At 43.6% G+C, this 24,648-nt stretch overlaps 1 protein-coding gene across 1 annotated transcript in view; it reads left to right on the forward strand.

The window, feature by feature from the left end:
* Positions 1 to 24,648, forward strand: part of LOC100486944 (macrophage mannose receptor 1) — a 48,382-nt gene that overhangs the window by 20,507 nt on the left and 3,227 nt on the right. Inside the window, exons 6-11 of the mRNA XM_031898240.1 lie at positions 6,152 to 6,268; positions 7,172 to 7,288; positions 11,663 to 11,695; positions 13,438 to 13,491; positions 14,994 to 15,053; positions 18,085 to 18,230. Of these exons, the coding sequence (XP_031754100.1) occupies positions 6,152 to 6,268; positions 7,172 to 7,288; positions 11,663 to 11,695; positions 13,438 to 13,491; positions 14,994 to 15,053; positions 18,085 to 18,230 (527 nt within the window). The remainder of the gene's footprint in view (positions 1 to 6,151; positions 6,269 to 7,171; positions 7,289 to 11,662; positions 11,696 to 13,437; positions 13,492 to 14,993; positions 15,054 to 18,084; positions 18,231 to 24,648) is intronic.

The raw sequence follows: 24,648 nt of genomic DNA on the forward strand, positions 1-24,648 counted from the left end.
GTGGCAAAGTACTCATTCAAAAGAATACAAAAATCAGCAAATATGACTTTCTGCTCCAAACTATTAAACTACAAAGATTTGCAAAGCTAGACTTTTTATGAAATGTCTTAAAATTGCCTCAAAGCTTAATAATCAGTCATTTGCATTACCTCCTATTATAATTTTATACAGTATAAAACATTACATTACATTGTGCTAGCACAGTAATATTGCCTGAAAATGGTACTCAAAAAATACACTACAAACACATAAAAATACTATTCAGTCATTTCATCTTGCAAAGATTTTTGTTGTACGATGTTAAGAGGAAATACAAACACATGATGAAAAAAACAGAAGTGACTGCACCTACTGTATCTGCACAGAGGAGCCAGAACCACACTGAGAAGGGACCCACTCAGCTGGGCAGAGAGACTTTCCCATCCATTGGCACAAGATGGACAGAGGTAAGGGGTATAACAAGGGACTGGGATGGGAGAGAAGGAACCACTCAGCTGGGCAGAGAGACTTTCCCATCCATTGGCACAAGATGGACAGAGGTAAGGGGTATAACAAGGGGCTGGGATGGGAGAGAAGGAACCACTCAGCTGGGCAGAGAGACTTTCCCATCCATTGGCACAAGATGGACAGAGGTAAGGGGTATAACAAGGGGCTGGGATGGGAGAGAAGGAACCACTCAGCTGGGCAGAGAGACTTTCCCATCCATTGGCACAAGATGGACAGAGGTAAGGGGTATAACAAGGGACTGGGATGAGAGAGATCTATATGGGAATATGTCTGTATCATTAATATGGAGAGAGAACAGCACAGCAGGGAGGACTTGACTATGTAACAATAATTTACTTAAGATTAAGATTAAACGACCAGTCACATAAATACACATAAATAGATTTAGTTGTGTAATCACATGGGGAGGCATGACTAAACTCATTTTCTCTAAAACCACAAAAAAGATCAGGAAAAACCATGAAAACTGCAACTTTTTCACATTATTGCACAAACGCAAGCATCAAAAAATCTCCAAAACCATAAAGCAAAGAAAGATCTTCCAGTTGGAAAAAGGACACTTGCCACTGACTTTAACCTGATCTCAGCAGCTTTTAGATGGTGTATTTTTGGTATCGGATTTTTTACATTTTTGTCACAATATAAAACATTAAAAAAATTGTTTTATTCCTAGGTCCACGTGCGTTAGTGGATCTTTCTCATGAACGCAACGTGGATCTGGGAGCTTAAATGAAAGCATTACCCTCAATGTTTTTATCTGAAACTTGTGCCTAAGGAAATACTGTACCTGATTGACTCTCATTTAAATCTCTTATGCCTCACTACCCCACTGTGATATATTTCCCTATAGCACTCCCTGTAAAGACAATCTTTTTAATTCCTATATTGAATTAATGCCCGTATCTAGATTTTTAAAAGTATTTATAACTATACATTGGGAGCAGAACTCTTGCACGGGGAGAAGCACTGCCATTGGGATGCAAAGCTAGTTCTCCTGTACCAACGTGTCTGCTTGAGAGGAGCTTAGCGCTCGTGCTGGGAGAGGCGTTGCTAGGGAGACGTGAGGCTGGAAACCCTGTAGTGCCGCACCTGTTTTTAACGTCTCCCTGGAGATGTTACTTAGGGGCTGATTTACTAACCCACGAATGGTCCGAAGGCGTCCGAATGCGTTTTTTTCGCAATGATTGGTATTTTGCGATTTTTTCGGAAATTGTCGCGACTTTTTCGTAGCCATTACAAATGTTTCGCAAAATGTCGTGACTTTTTCATAGCGCTACGACTTGCGCGAAAGGTCGCAACTTTTTCGCAACTTTCGCGCCGAGTACGAAAGTTTCGGATTCATTCAAGCTTCACTATGGTGACTTTCCTTGGGCCAGGTTGGAGCTGCAGAGTGTCATTGAGCCCTATGGGAGACTTTCCTTGGGCCGGGTTGGAGCTGCAGAGTGCCATTGAGCCCTATGGGAGACTTTCCTTGGGCCAGGTTGGAGCTGCAGAGTGCCATTGAGCCCTATGGGAGACTTTCCTTGGGCCGGGTTGGAGCCGCAGAGTGCCATTGAGCCCTATGGGAGGCTTTCCTTGGGCCAGGTTGGAGCCGCAGAGTGCCATTGAGCCCTATGGGAGACTTTCCTTGGGCCGGGTTGGAGCCGCAGAGTGCCATTGAGCCCTATGGGAGGCTTTCCTTGGGCCGGGTTGGAGCTGCAGAGTGCCATTGAGCCCTATGGGAGACTTTCCTTGGGCCGGGTTGGAGCTGCAGATTGCCATTGAGCCCTATGGGAGGCTTTCCTTGGGCCGGGTTGGAGCTGCAGAGTGCCATTGAGCCCTATGGGAGACTTTCCTTGGGCCGGGTTGGAGCTGCAGAGTGCCATTGAGCCCTATAGGAGACTTTCCTTGGGCCGGGTTGGGGCTGCAGAGTGCCATTGAGCCCTATGGGAGACTTTCCTTGGGCCGGGTTGGAGCTGCAGAGTGCCATTGAGCCCTATGGGAGACTTTCCTTGGGCCAGGTTGGAACTGCAGAGTGCCACTGAGCCCTATGGGAGACTTCCCTTGGGCCAGGTTGGAGCTGCAGAGTGCCATTGAGCCCTATGGGAGACTTTCCTTGGGCCGGGTTGGAGCTGCAGAGTGCCATTGAGCCCTATGGGAGACTTTCCTTGGGCCGGGTTGGAGCTGCAGAGTGCCATTGAGCCCTATGGGAGACTTTCCTTGGGCCGGGTTGGAGCTGCAGAGTGCCATTGAGCCCTATGGGAGACTTTCCTTGGGCCGGGAGACTGCCAAAATCATGCTAAGTCTGAAACTTTCGCCCGCCGCTTACGAGCGCTCAATACGAAAAAGTCACGACAAGATATGAGCAAATCGTAACGGTTACGAAAAAGTCACGACTTTTCGCGCAAGTTGTAATGGTTACGAAAAAGTTGCGACAATTTACGAAAAGTCGTAACGGCGACGAAAAAAACGCAAAATGTTCGTTTTCCAATCGGAATTTTTCCAATTCGGATTCGGATTCGTGTGTTAGTAAATCAGCCCCTTAGTATACACGTGCAGAGTGGAAAGGAGGTGGGGGTGTGGCACTGAGTATGATTTCTGGGGTGGGTTCCCAGGGGCATGTATGATTGGTCTGTTCAAACTAGGGGGGCAGTCCTTTGTCTATTTAACTTTCCCTATGATCTGCCTGACTTTAATACCTTTGTAAAAGCTTGGACTTACCGAGCGAAATGTGCATCAGGCACTGATTTTAACTTAGCTGGGTAGGCAGGTGTTGAGCACCGTGGGTGTTGATGGTGTGGGAGAGGGGAAGAGGGTATGGTTTGGTAAAGGGTGCGTGGTGGTCTGAAACGATGTTAGTGGATGGTGTGGTGCATCATTCAAACCAGCACAGGTATAGTTAATTCTGTATTTGCTCTCTTCCCTTCCTGCTCTCCCTAAACCAGATGCAGAGTGCTAGTGTGGGCACCTCAGTGTGTCACTGAGCCGTACCCCTTACTTTTAACGATTTGATATATATTAATGGTTAATTAAGGGTTAAGTCTTAAATTGGTCTACGAACTAACACAGCTGTGGGTGCTGCAGTGTTATGATCTTTCTTCCTTAATTGCATTTATGTTTTTGATCATGCACACCCTCATGCACTCATTTTTTGTGTTGGTGTCCCATTTATATCTTCAATTTGGCCTAAGCTTTTTTTGTTGCATTATGGAGTTAAACCCTGGCATTACTGGAATGGGAGGAGCCAGTGTTCACATCTCAACCAGAACTAAACTTGTCTTTAGTTAAAGGGAAACCCCCAAAATGAATACTTAACAAACGGGTTATATCATGTTAAGTTGCCTATTAAAGAATCTCCCAAACTGGAATATATACAGTGGTGTGAAAAACTATTTGCCCCCTTCCTGATTTCTTATTCTTTTGCATGTTTGTCACACTTAAATGTTTCTGATCATCAAAAACCGTTAACTATTAGTCAAAGATAACATAATTGAACACAAAATGCAGTTTTTAAATGAAGGTTTACGTTATTAAGGGAGAAAAAAAACTCCAAATCTACATGGCCCTGTGTGAAAAAGTGATTGCCCCCCTTGTTAAAAAATAACTTAACTGTGGTTTATCAATTTCAATTTTCAATTTCAATATCAATTTCTGTAGTCACCCCCAGGCCTGATTACTGCCACACCTGTTTCAATCAAGAAATCACTTAAATAGGAGCTACCTGACACAGAGAAGTAGACCAAAAGCACCTCAAAAGCTAGACATCATGCCAAGATGCAAAGAAATTCAGGAACAAATGAGAACAAAAGTAATTGAGATCTATCAGTCTGGTAAAGGTTATAAAGCCATTTCTAAAGCTTTGGGACTCCAGCGAACCACAGTGAGAGCCATTATCCACAAATGGCAAAAACATGGAACAGTGGTGAACCTTCCCAGGAGTGGCCGGCCGACCAAAATTACCCCAAGAGCGCAGAGACAACTCATCCGAGAGGCCACAAAAGACCCCAGGACAACATCTAAAGAACTGCAGGCCTCACTTGCCTCAATTAAGGTCAGTGTTCACGACTCCACCATAAGAAAGAGACTGGGCAAAAACGGCCTGCATGGCAGATTTCCAAGGCGCAAACCACTTTTAAGCAAAAAGAACATTATGGCTCGTCTCAATTTTGCTAAAAAACATCTCAATGATTGCCAAGACTTTTGGGAAAATACCTTGTGGACCGACGAGACAAAAGTTGAACTTTTTGGAAGGTGCGTGTCCTGTTACATCTGGCGTAAAAGTAACACAGCATTTCAGAAAAAGAACATCATACCAACAGTAAAATATGGTGGTGGTAGTGTGATGGTCTGGGGTTGTTTTGCTGCTTCAGGACCTGGAAGGCTTGCTGTGATAGATGGAACCATGAATTCTACTGTGTACCAAAAAATCCTGAAGGAGAATGTCCGGCCATCTGTTCGTCAACTCAAGCTGAAGCGATCTTGGGTGCTGCAGCAGGACAATGACCCAAAACACACCAGCAAATCCACCTCTGAATGGCTGAAGAAAAACAAAATGAAGACTTTGGAGTGGCCTAGTCAAAGTCCTGACCTGAATCCTATTGAGATGTTGTGGCATGACCTTAAAAAGGTGGTTCATGCTAGAAAACCCTCAAATAAAGCTGAATTACAACAATTCTGCAAAGATGAGTGGGCCAAAATTCCTCCAGAGCGCTGTAAAAGACTCGTTGCAAGTTATCGCAAATGCTTGATTGCAGTTATTGCTGCTAAGGGTGGCCCAACCAGTTATTAGGTTCAGGGGGCAATTACTTTTTCACACAGGGCCATGTAGGTTTGGATTTTTTTTCTCCCTAAATAATAAAAACCCTCATTTAAAAACTGCATTTTGTGTTTACTTATGTTATCTTTGACTAATAGTTAAATGTGTTTGATGATCAGAAACATTTTGTGTGACAAACATGCAAAAGAATAAGAAATCAGGAAGGGGGCAAATAGTTTTTCACACCACTGTATATCAGTAAATATTGCCCTTTTGCATCCTTTCCCTTGAGCCGCCATTTAGTGATGGGCTGTGTGCTCCCTCAGAGATCAGCTGACAGGAAATAATGCAGCTCTGACTGTAACAGGAAGTAGTGTGGGAGCAAAAGGCAGAACTCTGTCCATTCATTGGCTGATGGGGCCTAGCATGTATGTGTGCCTTGGCTTGTTTGTGTGCAACGTGGATCCTATGATCTCAGGGGATCATAAAATCTGGGAGTTAACCCATTGTGCCCTGCAGGAGAGAGTCATTGTGACCATTTGTTGTGAGTACTGTCTGTTCTGTGAGATGCTACTACCTATTCTGTGCTGTAATTACTCCTAAGTGGCTGTGTAAATAAACAGTTCATTGTTTCAACATTAAGAACCACTGGCGCCCATTTCTTGAGAGATACAACACATAACTACCTGGCCTCCATATAAAGCGAGGGTTCACATCCTAAAGGATCTAGTCTCATCCCGTGTAAAATAAGGTGTGGTTTGTGGTAAACAGAAAGGCTAATTTACCATAAGCTTACACATGTATAAACATGTTCTTTATTTTACCTCCTTACAAGCTAGGACTGAAATTAAAGCTCTTAATTAAACTCATCTTCAACTACTAATATAACATTTTATTTCAAATACCCAGGAACAAGGCAAAGTGACTCTGATAGTGATGATTATGAAAATGTCCCTGGCACTAAGGAACCAAGGGAGATGATGAGGTTTAAACAAGAATCTAAAGGAGAAAACCTCTCACCAAAAGGTAATCTGTATTCCTGTGTGTGGTTTCCCTACTATAACAACTCACTGTAGGGCCAGTGTTTGCATGGCGCTGATGTCTGTGGAGCTCTATACCTCAGCCTCATGTGTCATGTTCTAATTAAGCAACATTCTGTAAAGGAGAAAGAAAGGCAGATTCACTGGGCTTATTTTAATCACATACCTGAGACCCTGGGCCAGTGCTCCTGTTGGTTGAAAATGACACCAGCCCTGGGTACCACTGTTTGTGTGTCACGTCTCCATCTTCCTCCTCTTCGGTGATCCTGTCTACAGCCCCTGGCTGGGTGTATTTGCACAGAGTAGTGAGAAGCCGGCTCTTTGCTTCTACATTCAGCTTGTGCACTAGTCCTGTTCTGTAAACAAGAAGAGGATGATGTAGTGATAACTGTATCACACCCCCCCCCCCCAGTGCAGTTTGTTTTCAGCCTAACATTTTGGCACCCAGCAGTGATTATGCCTTTATTTCCGCTTTATGACACAAGGAGCATAGTTACAATATGTTTAACTAGTGAAATGATGGGCAGCTGTTTCTGCTGATCGGTCGGCTTTTTATTTTTCTCTGGTTGTTAAATACATATTAAACCCACCCCAACTTCAGTTCTATGGGACATAAAGGATCAAAACATTGAATTCCAGTGAGCTTTGCAGATAATCATCATTATGGCATCACTGGAACTAGATGCCCAAAGGCCCCAGTGTTTGTCCTCCTTTCCCCATCCCTCAGTGCCTAGATCTGAGGCTGCACATAGTCCATCTCTGCAAAGATCTGATACTTTGGGCCAATAAACTTTCCATTAAATATATGTTATTTAAAAGCCAAAAACACAGAATTTCTCTCCCAACAGAAGCAATAACTAATGTGTCTGTGTATCCATTTCTTTTTTAGCTCTGAAGGCAAGTGAAACATTGGGGACACAGAGGAGACTCCTGATGGTTCTGGTGACCCTGCTGGTTCTTGTCTTCATTTTCCTGATAATCCTGACCAGCCTCATGTTTATATACTGTGAGTTTCACCCACAGCGGCAATAACATATATAATATATAACTACCTATTCTTCACAGTCATACACTTGACTTAGTTGACAGCTGCAAACATTTGATCCAATTAAAAATAGATTAATCCTTTAAAACATACTGTACATAATTAGTGATGAGCAAGTCTGTCCCATCTCTTTGCTGAAAAATTCCCAGAAATGCAGCTATTGCACAACTTGTTTGACACATCCATGACTTATTTGACACATTTTGACTTTGTTGACCCAATTGCAACTTACTTGATGCGATGGTGACTTTTTTATGCAACTGCAAGTTATTTGGTGCGACCGCGACTTTTTTGATGCAACCACAACTTATTTGACATGACCACAACTTTTTTTTGACACAACTGCCTCTTTTCTCACTTTTTCCTCTCACACAGTGATTTTGTGTTGCAGCAAATCTTTGCAGCAGTGTTGTGACAACTGTTGCCAAAGGTGAAATGCGGAATTTCGGGACGGCCATCTCCATTTTACTGAAATAACTTTTTTAAATGATTGCCTTTTTCTTTGTAATAATAAAACAGTACCTTGTGCTTGATCCCAACTAAGATATAATTACCCCTTATTGGGGGCAGAACAGCCCTATTGGGTTTATTTAATGGTTAAATGATTCCCTTTTCTCTGTAATAATAAAACAGTACCTGTACTTGATCCCAACTAAGATATAATTACCCCTTATTGGGGCAGAACAGCCCTATTGGGTTTATTTCATGGTTAAATGATTCCCTTTTCTCTGTAATAATAAAACAGTACCTGTACTTGATCCCAACTAAGATATAATTACCCCTTATTGGGGGCAGAACAGCCCTATTGGGTTTATTTAATGGTTAAATGATTCCCTTTTCTCTGTAATAATAAAACAGTACCTGTACTTGATCCCAACTAAGATATAATTACCCCTTATTGGGGGCAGAACAGCCCTATTGGGTTTATTTAATGGTTAAATGATTCCCTTTTCTCTGTAATAATAAAACAGTACCTGTACTTGATCCCAACTAAGATATAATTACCCCTTATTGGGGGCAGAACAATCCTATTGGGTTTATTTAATGGTTAAATGATTCCCTTTTCTCTGTAATAATAAAACAGTACCTGTACTTGATCCCAACTAAGATATAATTACCCCTTATTGGGGGCAGAACAACCCTATTGGGTTTATTTAATGGTTAAATGATTCCCTTTTCTCTGTAATAATAAAACAGTACCTGTACTTGATCCCAACTAAGATATAATTACCCCTTATTGGGGGCAGAACAACCCTATTGGGTTTATTTAATGGTTAAATGATTCCCTTTTCTCTGTAATAATAAAACAGTACCTGTACTTGATCCCAACTAAGATATAATTACCCCTTATTGGGGGCAGAACAGCCCTATTGGGTTTATTTAATGGTTAAATGATTCCCTTTTCTCTGTAATAATAAAACAGTACCTTGTGCTTGATCCCACACAATAACTCCCACTTCAACTCAACAATCTGGTCCAAAACTGATAAAATACAAGCATCTCCATACATGCTATCATCAACTTAACTCACACTTTCAATCTGGACTAGGCTTAAATATAAACACATCTTAAAGGACAAGTAAAGGCTAAGTCAATTGTGGGTGCCAAAATATTAGGCACCCCCAATTGACTTAAATCGCTTACCTTGTACCCCGGGCTGGTGCCCCTGTTAGGAGAAAACTGCACCAGCCCAGGTTACCTGTAGCGAGCGCTTCCTCCTTCCAGCTTCGTTCTGCCGGCAAATTCCCGGGACCGGCACATGCGCAGTAGAGTGAAAAGCCAACTTTGTGGTTAAAGTTCCACTGTTCACTCTACTGCGCATGCGCGTGCTCGCGAAACAGGAAAGAGAAAGGGCTCGCAGCTACCCCGGGCTGTTCTCTCCTAACAGGGGCACCAGCCCGGGGTACAAGGAAGGCAATTTAAGTCACTTGGGGGTGCCTAACATTTTGGCACCCTCAAGTGACTTAGCCTTTCCTCCTTTAATTTCTGGTCAGGCAATACAATATATCTAAGGAACCCAAATTTCCTCGCAGGCACGGATCCTTCTTTTTACAACAGATGGATTGGAACAAATCTACACACCGTAAAAGATATGTTAGAACCTCGGAACCATACAGAGCTTCCATTCCAGACTTTAAGAGACAAAGTCCCACAACTTAATCTTCGACATTTTTTACTACCATATGCAACCTTTGCAAAGGCCAATCAACCAACGGCTTTTGAAACTATAGCAAAAAAGGGCCTCCCACATAAGGGCTTGATTTCCATCCTCTACAACATCCTCATGACCCCCCCACCAGAAGGCTCTCAGGGTCGGCATAAATACATGGACAAGTTAGATGCAATTCTCCCAAAACCATTATCTGAACAGATTTGGTAAATATCTGGGATAATGCAAGAAAGATGATCACATGTGTGAGACAAAAAGAACACATATACAAAATCCTGATGTTTTGTTACCACACTCCTGAAAAACTACACAAACTTTTCCCAGATCAACCCTCAACCTGCTGGAGGAGCTGCGAAATGTAGGGATCCCTGCAACATATTTTCTGGGACAGCCCTGTAATCCAACCTGTCTGGAACAAAATAGCAAACCTATAGCAAAAAGGAAAGGTAAAAACTCAGTAAGCTTTATCAGAAAGGTCTGTGTAAATACAGTCATAAGCACTTACAGTAATGCTGCACTGAGCCCTCTATCAAAAGAAACAGGATTTGTTGTCTGTTTGTTTTCCTGTGCCAGAGACATGCAGCTCTCTCCTCTCCCCCCTCTCCTGCTCCCCCCTCCCTCAAGAATGCTAAGAACTCACCCCCCCTTAGGAATGTGGATGTAAGCCAATCAGCAGGAAGCTTCCACATAGTCTTACAAACTGAGCATGTACACCGGTCTTGGTCTTGGTGCAGGAGCGAGGCATTATGGGAATTTACTTTACACAGTTCATGGTTTTTTGTTTTTTTTGAGGCTTCTGATCATCTGAACGGGAGAAATATTGGGAGACTTTTATGGATAAAGAAGACATAATACACATGACTTATCACTGGAAGCAAGGTTCTGTTTTCCCCCTGATGATTGAAACTTAGTATATGCTTTCTTACAGCAATGTATTATGTTTACTGCATAAATGAAATATAAAATATAAGTTACAAAAAAAATTGGGCATACAATCCAAGAACTTGGAGCCTCCTTGCATGATAAAGAGTATTGGCTCTCTCACATATTTATTCCCTGCTGAGATGTTTCCCTTATTACCATATGCATGGGGTAGGCGTGCCCAGGAATGTGTTATTTACCACTTCCTGTAGAGGAAGCAGGGGCATATACTGTATAAGAACATATCAGAATAATATCAAGCATGAGGGGTGTTGAATAATCCTGTTCCCCTAAAATAGCGAAACAGCTATTTGGTAAATAAAGGCAGAGGGGTGCAGGGGCTCAGCCAATGGGGGGGCACCTTGGGGGGTGTGGGGACTCAGCCAACGGGGGGCACCTTGGGGGTGTGGGGACTCAGCCAACGGGGGGGCACCTTGGGGGGTGTGGGGACTCAGCCAATGGGGGGCACCTTGCGGGGTGCAGGGGACTCAGCCAATGGGGGGCACCTTGGGGGGTGTGGGGCCCCTGGGGTAACAGCCCCAGTGGGACCTACACCCCCCAAGTCTGACCCTGAATAAGGGCCCCCAAGCTGTATAAGAAAATAATAATGTTAATTAGTTTTTAATCAGACCTAAAAAATTATATGCTTAAAAATTGATTAAAATGTATTTAAAAATATACCGTACATACTATAATAATTACTTCCAGAATAAGTAATTGCCCATAGAGAGAGTTGGGCTGATACTGGGTAACCCAGTCTCTTTGCTTAAAAAATCATGAATTTGCACAAAACTAAAGTAATTAAACAAGCAAAGAGCAACTTTTTTTAAAAGCCGCACCTCCCACACCTGAATGTTACCCCCTTGGAGAATAGTTGGCTAATGTGAAGGGGGAGTAATCCATAGAAATAAAGTGAAATCCAGATGACAAAGAATGTGACCACAAATAGACTCCTGTCAGACCCGACTCCATTGCCACGAAAGTCAAACAGGCTGAAGGATCCCAAACTAAAACGTAACATTTATTAATCACATTAATATTCCCAAATATCAGCCCTTCACTTGCGTTTTTTTTAAATAAATTGCTCAAACTGTCCTGACGTTCATACACAACAACCGATGCTTTCATACACAATCCTTCCATAAACAGAGAAGACTCTGTTCCTTTCTAGCAGGAAGTTGACCGACCAATGAAACAAAAGCTTGTATTCAGCTCACTCACCTGTTACTGATCTTCTCTTCCAGATTCTACAGTGAGCCGGCAGCTACAGCAGGAACGTGAGTATTCTCATATATTCATATTCATACATACATACATGCATACATACATGCATATAGAAAAATATAAGGGATTTTGATAAAAGGCTTTTACCCTATCTCATATATCTAATAGAGGGCCCTGCGGGTACCTGATTGCTGAAATAATTTTTCATAAATCTGCTCCTGTCTCAAGTATTGCCTTCCTAAATAAAATGCTATTTCTCCTCCACCACCATTGCCATGTTATTTTCAGTGACGCAGTAGATATGGCGCTGGTGAACTGAAAGTGTTTCAAAAGCCCTCCCCCTGAATGCGAGCCAGCTTGCATAGCGAAAGCGCACACTCGAGCATTATCACCTGCGTATGCGCCTAATCCAAAGAACATTTAATGCGCATGCATTTCCGGTCATGGCCTTGAGTGTGGGTTACGTTTTTATATACTAAGCGCAAGTGTGAATCCAGCAGCCTTAGCGCTCCCCTAGAAGCCCATATACAGGTACGCCTTTCCCTGGACACAATATTGTATTCAGACTTTCCTCTTCCTTTAAGAAGCAACCCCTGTACCTCATGATTGCTCCACTTATTTCTTTCTGTGAAGCCATGGGTGTCGGCAAGTAGGGGCAAGGGAGGCCACTGGGACTTTGCATGCACTACCTCCCAGTCTGCTGGCCCAGATCACTGTTTAACTGTCCCACATTGCCCTGCTTGTCCTCTGTTCTTCTCAGCTCCCTGGTCCTCAAGAAAAAAAAAATCCAAGATGGCAGTGCATTTCACTGTGGAACACATGGCCATATTGGATATTTTAGGGGAGCCAGGCAGAGAAAGGCAGAGACAGAGACAAGTAGCATGGGAGCAATATGAAAAAAACCTTGGTGTTGGTATTCTGCCTGTGTGAGTGTAGGTGAGGGAATGTTTTCAGTCTGTCTATTTCTGCATTCATCTTTCTGGCATGTCTGGAGTGCTCATTGGCCATTTTTCAGTGATTTCACTGGCTTGTCTGGTGTTAGTGCTCATTAGCCATTTCTACAGTGACTATAATGGCAAGTGTGTGGTGAATATGCTGATTATCCATTTCCTGTAGAAATGATACTGGCATCTCACATGTTAAAGGACATGTAAACCCCCCACAAAAAATCTGTGTGACTATGAGCTTTGCCAATAGAAACAAACTTGCCTCCTAGTAGTTATATACAGGCTTAGTCTAGACAGGTAGTTTTTGCTTGATGACTTTGCTCCCTCTGAAAATTTTTCTTCAGATGCCCATGTCTGAAACTGTACCTTCCTGGTAAAAGACTGGGAACATATAGGCAGAAGAAATCAATTTTCTTTAGGACCCAAGGGACATCGAGCCGGATAAAACACTTTGCCAACATTAGTTGTTTGTAGGGCTGCTTACAAAATTATTGTAGTAATCATTCTAGTAATACATTTTTATTACTGCTTGATGACGTCAGCGGTTTGCTAGATGACATCAGCAAAGCATGGCTATGATATCATTGTGTTTGCCCTTTTGTCTGGGTTTAAAACCTGGCAAAGGTGGCAACCCTAGCTCCATGCTTTTATAAATCTTTATAAATCTGTTTTTTAAAGTAACAAGTCCCCCCTGCTTTCTCTGACTCCCTCTGCATCCTCCCGCTCCCTGCTGAGTCCTTGCGTCAGATCATAGTGGGGGCCGGGTAAATTATCTTATATAATTATATACAATAAAACATCTGAATAACTTTATATGAGAAATGCTAATTCCTCTGTACTTCTTGCAGATGAGGAGAAAGCCAACCTTCTAACCCAAATCACAGCCATAAACCAAACACTGGGTAAGCCATTTGCTTTTGTTGCTTTGCTGTTCCTGCAGTGTGTAAGGTTCAACAAGGATAAAAGGAATGCCATGGAAATGGGAAGAACACTGGGGAGTAACCACGTGGCATTTGTCAATTTATTTTGTAAAGTTCAATAGTAACAAAAGCATCAACAAATTCTACTAGGGATAAAACAAAGGCAGTTCCGGAGTCCCATAAAAAGTTTATCCACAGTCTGAAGAAATGGCTGGAGAGTAACTGAAGCAGTAAATCTGAAGTGCAGTCCTTTCCTGTATCTCTGGAGTCTGACCCCCCAAGCTCTCTGATGCTCTATTTATTCCCCTGTTTCCCAGACTCCTAGCGGGTCCCCATTGTTATTATACATGTGTGTGTAGATATATTGGAACTGGGGTAACCGGATTATCTTCGCCTGTTGGATCTGCCTATTGTTCTTATGGAAACATGTGCTCGTATTGTCTATACAGACACACCTTGGAGAAGTCCATAATCCTTTCAGATTAAGAACATTAGTAGTTTCCCATATCCATCACATGGAAGGCTTAGTATTTGCTTAATTTCTCAACTTTTCAAATACAACAGTGCAGCTTACTTAGCATCAATCCTGCAGATCCATCCAGGCTTCTCTCCCTAGCACTCACACTGCCCGAATGGCCACCTCTCCTTCCTTCCCTGTCTCCTTTATTATAACTTGTTGCAATACTTTTCTAGAGTTCATCCTTAAAGTTGCTGCCATCTACCGTCATTTCCTCAGAAACTGGAGAAACTCGCTTCTCTTTGGAGTCACAGGCCCTGATAACCCTTTTGCTTTTATGAAAGCATACTGGGAACTGGGATTGACAGCACAGTGCCTCCACCTAGTGGACACTGAGGAGCACACAGTGCAGATTCAATTAGGGGAGGGAAATCTCTTTAAAGTTATTGCTAACATCAGGGAAAGGCTCAAAGAGACTGATTGCACTAATTATTACAGTTTAGTCAAGACATATTGGTCTTTTGCTGAACAAATTATGGAGGAAACCGACTTTCTTTACCAATTAGTTACACGCTGATACTTAATATCGTTTACTTGGTCATTCTAGTCACCCCAATGGGTCATCTAAAGTCCAGAATCTGCAGTAAAGATAAGAATTCTGGACATGTATATCCATACATACGCCCATATACAAAATATTCATATTTATATAACTTGGAAACATTCTACAGATTTCTGTCGGCTTTCTACAGATAAGTTTAAAACCAACCTTCTAACACAAATCACAACCATGACACTGGGTAAGCAATTCCCTTGCTGATTAAATAAGACATTGTTAAAAAGACTTCTATATTCTCTTGTGGCAGATCCAAGCACTTCATGTATGATGTTTTAAAGGTGCAAATTTTCTCCATTTCATGCTCCATTATTTGCATTTACCTATACTAAAAAAAACCATATTATTTTTAGGAGACTGACAATCTGTAGGTCTAAAAATGGATGGTTTTATCTTTACATCTCTTTTCAGATTCCCGTATATCAGAGGCTATGGAAAGTATAAAACAGGACATACAGACAATACGAAAAGGTAAAAGGAGTTAGAGAGTAAAAAAATGGTAAGACTGGGAGTAAAGATGAGATGTACAGTTGTTTAGCTATTAAGAAAGATTAATTTTAGCAGGAACACATGGAACTTTAAGTGGATGAAGTCAAGATCAGTCTATGACTTTCCCACTGGCATTTAGCTGATGAAGAACATCTTCTGGGGTACCAAGCTGAGCCAGTCTGCCAGGGTAGCTATTCAGCTGGGCGTGTGTGACAGGAGGTGGAATGAGCAAGGGTGTCACGAGCAGATAAGAGAGCATTGCTGAAGTGAGAAGCAGCCATATTCATACAGAAGAGGTTGCTAATATGGGAGATGTGATATGTGTTGGTAGGGGTTATCTGTATTAAGATCTCTGTATGTGTGTGTGGTGTGTGATGATTGTGAGTTAGTGAGGTTGGAAGAACAGCAGGGGTTGCAGAATATAAACTCAATGGCACGACCCTCAGTATGAATAGGTGAGTAAATCCACTGTGAGAGCCCAAATGAAGTTGTTAATGAAAGGAGCTTACATGTGGCTGAAGAAGCACAGTTGTCAGTAGGTAAGTCACCTGGAATGAGAGCTAGTGTGTTATAGGGGGAAACGTGTGGTAGCCAAGCAGAAAAGTGATCTAGAACGGTAGAATAGTGACCAGCAGGGCATTATATAACTGTAACATATAGAGAGATTTGAGAAAACTGTGTAAAACTGATAAAAGTGATGTAATGGCTCTCAGTGCTGTGGTATCTTTCCAAGGGAATAAAAAATAGCTACAGTAGGTTCAAGATATTATACATATTATGACTTTTTGGCATTTGGTTCTGGAAATATCTGCCTGTTAGGCACCATGACCCAAAAATGAACAGAACAACCAGTGTTTCTTCTCCATGACACCATGGCAGCATTAGCACTGAAAGCATCTACAGTCTATTCTGTGGGAACCTTTGTAGGAATGATAAAAACAACAATTTCTATTTTACGTCAACACTTTACTGTACTTAGTGAAGCTATTATATTGTACTAAGTTATCTGTCACCTTCTGGGTAGCCTGGCAAGGTATGGGTTCCTGGTACAAAGGAGAGATAACACACTTGCTGTAGTTATGGTGAGAGTGAATGCAACACTCTGTTTAACTGGAGCAGTTCAATCTGAACCATAAAAGATCAAATAATGTCAGTATAGAACAAACCAATACAGTAACACAATATATTTACCCCTGTGGTGCACCACATATAACTGGGAGTTCAGGCCTGATTGTTACATACACTTTATGTTTGTGCGCACTTATCTGTAATCCAAGGTGTAACATCCATAAAATCCAGTACATTAGATTAGTAATCTATTAGGGATATCCATCTGGTGTTCCCAGGGATTGCAGTGCCCAGTATTTAGTCCTGGTTCTCCCCTTGAGAGACAACTAGCCAAGCAGGGAGGATTGACCTTAAGGCCACTGTAACCTGGGCTCTAACCTTCTCTGATCAGAGGAGGAAACCTTCTGCTTCTTATAAAACATGCTCCTAACTGGGCCCCAGATCTGCACTGCCAGTTCTCTATCCAATTACAAATATTATGTTCCGGACCAATATTCCTCAATTTTATCATTAAAGGAGACATTTTATATAAAGTTCATATTCAATTATAATATTCATCCTCCCACAAAATGTGAAATGACGCAGAAAGAAAGAGGTTTTGAAAGCATTTTACCTTCTAAAACTGCCATTATATGAGAGCTGCAGAGACAACCACTCAAGTCTGAAGCCAGAGCAAAATGAAACATGGGAGTGTCCTTCAGTCTCCCACAGGAACTGGTCACAGCACTGACTGACAGGCTTTACTCAGCAGCAGCAGGGAAATCCCCTCCCTCCTTCTGTGTCTCTCTGCTTGTGCTGCTGTCTGGGGGGGAGGAGCGAGTAGAGCAGGAATGACTGCCTGTGACATTGCTAAGCCCCGCCCTCCCTATGCATATTCACTTCACTTTAAGTAGCTATGAGAGCCAGCTGCCCCAGCCAGGTACTGAAGAGTCTAAATCAGAAGCTGGCATAAGGTATGGGTAGAGCACAGTTTTCAAGCAGTTATGAACATATTTGAACCCAAAGGTATTAAAATAAAAGCACTTCTATTTTACAGTTTTTTACATGGATTAGTGCATTGTAAAAATGTATGCTATATATCCTCTTTAACCTTCTGTAAGGTACTGTATCAAATGCTTTAGCAAAGTTCAAGTAGATGACATCCACTGCCATTCCAGCATCGAGGTTCCTGCTCACCTCTTGATAAAAGGCAATTAAATTAGTCTGGCAAGATTTGTTATGCATAAAACCATGCTGGCACAAACTTATAATATTGTGATTTGTAATGTATTCAAGTACCCTATCCCCTATTACTCCCTCCAATAGCTTTCCTACTACTGATGTCAGACTAACAGGCCTATAGTTTGTTTAGGCTGCAGCATCTAATGGAAAGCTTTCCCAGAAGAAAGGGAAGAACCAAGTTCACATTAATAGGGGAAATGACAAAGGTTACATAGCAGATGACAGATAAGCTTTGTAGAATACAATGGTGTTTTACAGAGTTTAGCTTTTTTTTTTGCTATGTAACCTGTGCTACTTAGCCTATTTTAATTTGAATGGCTGCCCCCATGGCTGTAAATCAGCTAATTTATATAAACTATAGTAGTGTTTCTGAGGTAAACGCACAACTTTTACTAGTGCGGGTCAATAGTACATTATAATTTAAAGATTTTGGTGTTACTGTTCTTTTAATACCCTTATTTATTATAACTTTTATATAGATGTGATCTTTTTCTCCATAAACTTGTTTTCAAAGCCAAAAAGAACTTATGTGAATTATTTGTAATGTTTATTAGAATTCCAACACTCAATGGCCCATACCTTTAATCTGCACATTCAATCTCCATACAAGCTCAGTGCAAGGAGTGACTATAAATGACTAAGGTGGAAGTTACAGTGCAGCACAGGCATCAGGCAGAACTTCTATGTTCACTTGCACAGACCCAAACTCTGTCTTCCCTTTCAGAGAGACCCCAGTGTGATTCTGGCTGGAAATCCTTTGATGGAAGCTGTTATTGTATTGGTTCAACTGAGACGAACTGGACAGAGGCCCAGAGCATTTGTAAATCAATGAACAGCGACCTGGTTATTATCGACAGTGAGAGGGAACAGGTGAGGCACTTACTATATATACAAGACAGCTGACACCATTCACTATAGACATCACTGGCTTAACTATAGAGAAGTGCTGTACAACTGGCAGCCTGCGAGCTACCTGTCTGGCTGCTTTGATGGCTTACCTTTGTGGAAGCTTTAAATGGTATCAGTACTGAGATTAACTGGCCCCCTGCATGGTTCATACCTCAGATTCAGGCTGTAAACCCCCTGTATTGTTTAAAAATAGAGATGTAGCGAACCTCGCCAAAAAAGTTCGCGAACCCGTTCGCGAACTTTCGGCAAAAAGTGCGAACGTTCGTGAACTTTGCGAACCCCATAGACTTCAATGAGAAGGCGAACTTTAAAACCTAGAAAAGCCATTTCTGGCCAGAAAACTGATTTTAAAGTTGTTTAAAGGGTGCCACGACCTGGACAGTGGCATGCAGGAAGGGGATCAAGGGCAAAAATTTCTCTGAAAATTACGTTGTTGACACAGCGTTGCGTTTTGTGCTGTAAAGGGCAGAAATCACACTACATTCCTAAACTTATGTAATAAACTGCTTTAAAAAGTCCGGCATCTACATTTCAATCAAGTCGTGTAAAGGTTACGGCCGGTTCACACGCAAAGACAAAATGCCGTGTTTACTGCAACGAAAAAAAACGCAAAAAGCTTTAATGATACCGTCAAGTGAGCGAATAATAGTTTTTACTAGTTGCTTGTCACCTCCAGGACGTTCGTCCTGTCGGTGGGAATATTTCTGTAGTGGTGTGTTTAGCAGTCACCGTGCTTGTGCGCACGTGCATGGTCAGGCAGAGGTAATTCAATGTACAGTGACGTGAACCAAAAAACACTGATTCTGCAGTGTGGGCCCAGTTTTGTCCTACCTTTTTGATCACCTGTGGTGACCATAAAAGATACGATTTTGCCGCTGTTGCAGAACCCTGAAAAATCAGGAATGTGTACATTCCTGAAAAATTATGGTTTTTTTGTTGCAGCCACTGAAGCACAGAGGACAGAAAAAATATGTTAGATAGATGGTATCATAACCATGCCCCAGGCAAACCCTTTAAAAGAACTAAGATAGGGTGCCAAGCACAGAAGACAGAAAAAACATCAAAGATAGATGGTATACTAACCAATCCCCAGGCAAACCCTTTAAAAAAATGAAGATAGCGTGCCAAGCACAGAAGACAGAAAAAACATCAAAGATAGATGGTATCATAACCAATCCCCAGGCAAACCCTTTAAAAAATGAAGATAGCGTGACAAGCACAGAAGACAGAGAAAATATGTTAGATAAATGGTATCACAACCATGCCCCAGGCAAACCCTTTAAAAAAATGAAGATAGCGTGCCAAGCACAGAAGACAGAAAAATTCAGGATTTACCTGTCCAAAAAGTTTGGCTTAAAATTAAGCCAGTAGGATTTGCACCCTAGTTTGTACGGTGGTGGAGGAGGACGCTAAAGGACAGCTGTGTGTGGTGTCAAGCGGCGTGCAGAGAAGGACAGCTGCATGGGCAGTCAGAACAAGTCTTCCGGCGTGCAGTAACCCTCTGAGATCCATGCCTCATTCATTTTAATAAAGGTCAGGTAATCAACACTTTTGTGACCTAGGCGAGTTCTCTTCTCAGTTACAATCACTCCTGCTGCACTGAAGGTCCTTTCTGAGAGGACACTTGAGGCAGGGCAAGACAAGAGATTTATGGCAAATTGTGACAGCTCTGGCCACAGATCAAGCCTGCGCACCCAGTAGTCCAGGGGTTCATCGCTCCTCAGAGTGTCAATATCTGCAGTTAATGCCAGGTAGTCCGCTACCTGCCGGTCGAGGCGTTCTCGGAGGATGGATCCAGAAGGCTCCTGGTGCTGCCTTGGACTGAAAAAACTTTGCATGTCTGACGTTACAGAGTGGCCAAAGTGCATTGACCTTGCAGGTGTGCTCGTGGGAGGATTATCGGCACCTCTGCCCCTGGAATGTGGAGTGACATCACCCTTAAAAGCATTGTACAACATGTTTTGCAGGCTGGTTTGGAAATGCAGCATCCTTTCGGACTTGTGGTACGTTGGTAACATTTCTGCCACTTTATGCTTGTAACGAGGGTCTAGTAGCGTTGCCACCCAGTACAGGTCCTTCTCCTTAAGCCTCTTGATACAGGGGTCCTTCAACAGGCATGACAGCATGAAAGACCCCATTCTCACAAGGTTGGATGCAGAGGTATCCATCTCCCCTTCCTTGTTATCAAGGACTACGTCCTCATCCACCACCGTCTCCTCCCCCCAGCCACGTACAAGACCAGGGCTCCCCAAAAGGTGACCACAAGCCCCCCGGGAAGCCTGCTCCTGTTGGTCTTCTGCCTCCACAAAGCCACCTTCCTCCTCTGACTCCACTTCTGACACCTCTCCCTGCATTGCAGCAGGTGCCTGGGAACGTTCTGGTGATTCCGCCCAGAAATCATGCTCTTGGTCACGCTGGTCTACAGCGTCATCCGTCACTCGTCGCACGGCACGCTCAAGAAAAAAGCAAAGGGTATTAGGTCGCTGATGGTGCCTTCAGTGCGACTAACCATATTTGTGATCTCGTCAAAAGGGCGCATCAGCCTGCAGGCGTCGCGCATAAGCACCCAGTAACGGGGGAAAAAAATCCCCAGCTCTGCAGATCCAGTCCTACCACCCAGTTCAAATAGGTATTCATTGACGGCTCTTTGTTGTTGCAGCAGACGTTCAAACATCATTAGCGTGGAATTCCAGCGAGTCTGGCTGTCGCAAATTAAACGCCTGACTGGCAACTTGTGCCGCCGCTGAATGTCAGCAAGGCGTGCCATGGCTGTGTAGGAACGTCTGAAATGGCCAGACACCTTCCTGGACTGCCTGAGAATGTCCTGCAATCCTGGGTACTTTGAGACAAACCGTTGGACTATCAAATTTAAAACATGTGCCATGCAGGGCACATGTGTTAAATTGCCCAATCTCAGTGCTGCCAACAGATTGCTTCCGTTGTCACACACCACTTTTCCAATTTTCAGTTGGTGTGGGGTCAGCCACCGATCGGCCTGTGAGTGCAGAGATGACAGGAGTGCAGATCCGGTATGGTTTCTGCTTTCCAGGCACGTCATGCCCAAGACAGCATGACAACGGCGTAACTGGCACGTCGAATAGCCTATGTGGAGCTGGGGGTGCACAGGTGTGGAGGAGGACACAGCAGCAGAGGAGGAAGAAGCCAAGTTAGAAGACGAGTTAGAAGACGAGTTAGAAGACGAGTTAGAGAGCAAAGGAGGAGTAGAGGTGGTGGCAGACCCGCATGCAACCCGTGGTGGTGACACCAACTCCACTGTTGTTGAACCACGCATTCCCTGCTTCCCAGCCATCACCAGGTTCACCCAGTGGGCAGTGTAGGTGACATACCTGCCCTAACCATGCTTGGAGGACCATGTGTCAGTAGTCATATGGACCTTTGCCCCAACACTAAATGACAGAGATGCGGTGACTTGGCTCTGCACATGCTGGTACAGGTGTGGTATTCCCTTCTGTGAAAAAAAATTGCGGCTGGGTACCTTCCACTGCGGTGTCCCAATTGCTACAAATTGGTGGAAAGCCTCAGAGTCCACCAGCTGGTATGGTAAAAGCTGGCGGGCTAAGAGTGCAGACAATCCAGCTGTCAGACGCCGGGCAAGGGGATGACTCGGAGGCATTGGTTTCTTACGCTCAAACATGGCCCTCACAGAAACTTGGCTGGGGGCAGATGAGCAGGAACTGGTGGTCAAGGTGGAAGGCGGAGTGGAGGGTGGTTGAGACGGGTCAAGGACAGCAGAGGTAGAGCAGTAAGATGCTGGAGCAGAAGGAGGGTGGCTTAGCGTTTGGCTGCTGCCTTTGAGGTGTTGCTCCCATAGTGCTTTGTGTTTGGCGTTCATGTGCCTTCGCATAGCAGTTGTACCTAAGTGGGTGTTGGGCTTCCCAAGACTCAGTTTCTGACTGCACTCATTGCAAATTACAGCGCTTTTGTCAGATGCACAAATATTAAAAAAATGCCACACTGCTGAGCCTTTTGATGTGGGCTTTCTAGCAGTAACAGTAGAAGTTGGCGGGTGCGTTGGCTGGCTGACCACAGGTGCCGATTCATGTTGTTGCCCTACTGTTCCCTGCGAACTGTCCCTGCTTCTTCTAAGTCTTATTCTCCTCCTGCCTCTCTGACTCTCCGTCTCTCCATCTGAACTATCCTCCTCTTGCTCTCTTCTTGTGGGCACCCACAAAATATCAATCTCCTCATCATCATTCTCCTCAGATGCATCAATTTCTTCTGACAGCTCACAGAAGACAGCAGCAGCGGGGACCTCATCACACCTTATGTCCATCTCTGTTGTGTTGCCTGGCTGAATTATGATATCTGGTGTAACGTCCTCATCTCCTTCATCTTCTTCTGGCAATAATGGTTGCGCATCACTCAGTTCACCAAACTCATGAGTAAATAACTCCTCTGACTCCAGTGAAGAAGGGGCGGCGGTGGTGGAGGAAGTGGTACGTGGGGTGCCCATAGCAGAGGAAGATGAGGATGTTGTGGCAAAGTTAGAAACAGTAGAGGATGGGGTGTGCTGTGTAAGCCAGTCAACTACCTCTTCAGCATTTTGGGAGTTCAGGGTAAGTGCCTTCGGAAAACTGGGCAATTTCCTAGGGCCACAGGATATCATAGCAGCACGGCCCCTAGTGCCTCTGTGTGGTGGCCTGCCTTTGCCTGGCATTTTTTTTATTTTTACAAAACAACAACAACTTGGGTGATGTTTCTGGACACGGAATTACTATTGTTATTTTTAGACAGAATGTGCAAAAGCTCACACAGCTAGGTGGCACTTGGTTGAAAAAGACAGTGGCAACAACAAGGCCTGCAATGGTAAAGTATACAGTAGTGGATGTAGTATTGCCGGTGGAAAAACGTCACTCAGGTGATGTTTCTGGACACGGAATTACTATTGTTATTTTTAGACAGAATGTCTTAATAAATATCTAAATATCTATATCTAATATATCTATATCTAATATATATATCTAATATCTAATAAGATAAATGAAAAAAAAAATAATAAAACAAAAGTGATCTCTGGTTGGTGCTGGTGGTGAACTACTAGGAGCAGCACACCAGTCCCCAACACAGCTAGACTAATAGCTACCTAAACTCTCCCTCAAATCCCTGCACACTTGGACATAGCTCTCTCCCTATGTGCTGCTAATACAGAGCAGTAGAAAGCAGATCACATTCACTAGTCAGACTCAACAAAGCTACCTAAACTCTCCCTCAAATCCCTGCACAAATCTCTCCCTATGTGCTGCTAATACAGAGCAGTAGAAAGCAGATCACATTCATTAGTCAGACTCAGCAAAGCTACCTAAACTCTCCCTCAAATCCCTGCACAGCTTCTCTCCCTACACTATCTCTTCAAACACACACAGGCAGAATGTAAAATGGCTGCTGGGCTTCGGTTTATATATGGAAGGGAGTGGTCCAGGGTTGGGGGGGGTGGTCCAGGAGGGAGAGCTGCCTGATTGGCTGCCATGTATCTGCTGACTCTGGGGTGAGAGGTCAAAATTTGGTGCCAGCTAAGGCGAACCCAAATGGCGAACATCGCCAAAAGTTCGCGAATTTGCGGACTTGCGAACACCCGATGTTCGCGTGAATTAGTTCGCCGGCGAACAGTTTGTTACATCTCTATTTAAAAATGTAATCCCCTATACTGTTCACACCTTTTAATCCCTACATTGTTAACCCACTGCATTGTTCACACCTCATGCTCAGACTATAAGTGCCCACATTGTTCACCTCTTCACACCTCAGACTGTAGGAGCAGTAGAAACCCACACATAAAAAGAACATATACTGAGGTGGTGCTGCAATTAAACATTTTTCTTAATATATAGTTATTGTGCAGACTGTTGGAGCAGACAGCATAGGGCGGGCAGAGTATGGCACATACAGGCAGCATAGGGCAAGCAGAGTATGGCACACACAGGCATCATAAGGCGGGCAGAATATGGCACACACATGCAGCATAAGGCGGGCAGAGTATGGCACACACAGGCAGCATAGGGCGGGCAGAGTACGACGCATACAGGCAGCATAGGGCAGGCAGAGTATGGCACACACAGGCAGCATAGGGCAGGCAGAGTATGGCACACACAGGCAGCATAGGGCAGGCAGAGTATGGCACACAGAGGCAGCATAGGTTAGGCAGAGTATGACACACACAGGCAGCATAGGGCAGGCAGAGTATGGCACACACAGGCAGCATAGGGCAGGCAGAATATGGCACACACAGGCACCATAGGGCAGGCAGAATATGGCACACACAGGCAGCATAGGGCAGGCAGAATATGGCACACAGGCAGCATACGGCAGGCAGAGTATGACACACATGGGAAGCATATGAAAGGCAGAGTATGGCACACAC

Source organism: Xenopus tropicalis, chromosome 3 (assembly GCF_000004195.4).
Source record: "Xenopus tropicalis strain Nigerian chromosome 3, UCB_Xtro_10.0, whole genome shotgun sequence".
Taxonomy (NCBI): Eukaryota; Metazoa; Chordata; class Amphibia; order Anura; family Pipidae; genus Xenopus; species Xenopus tropicalis.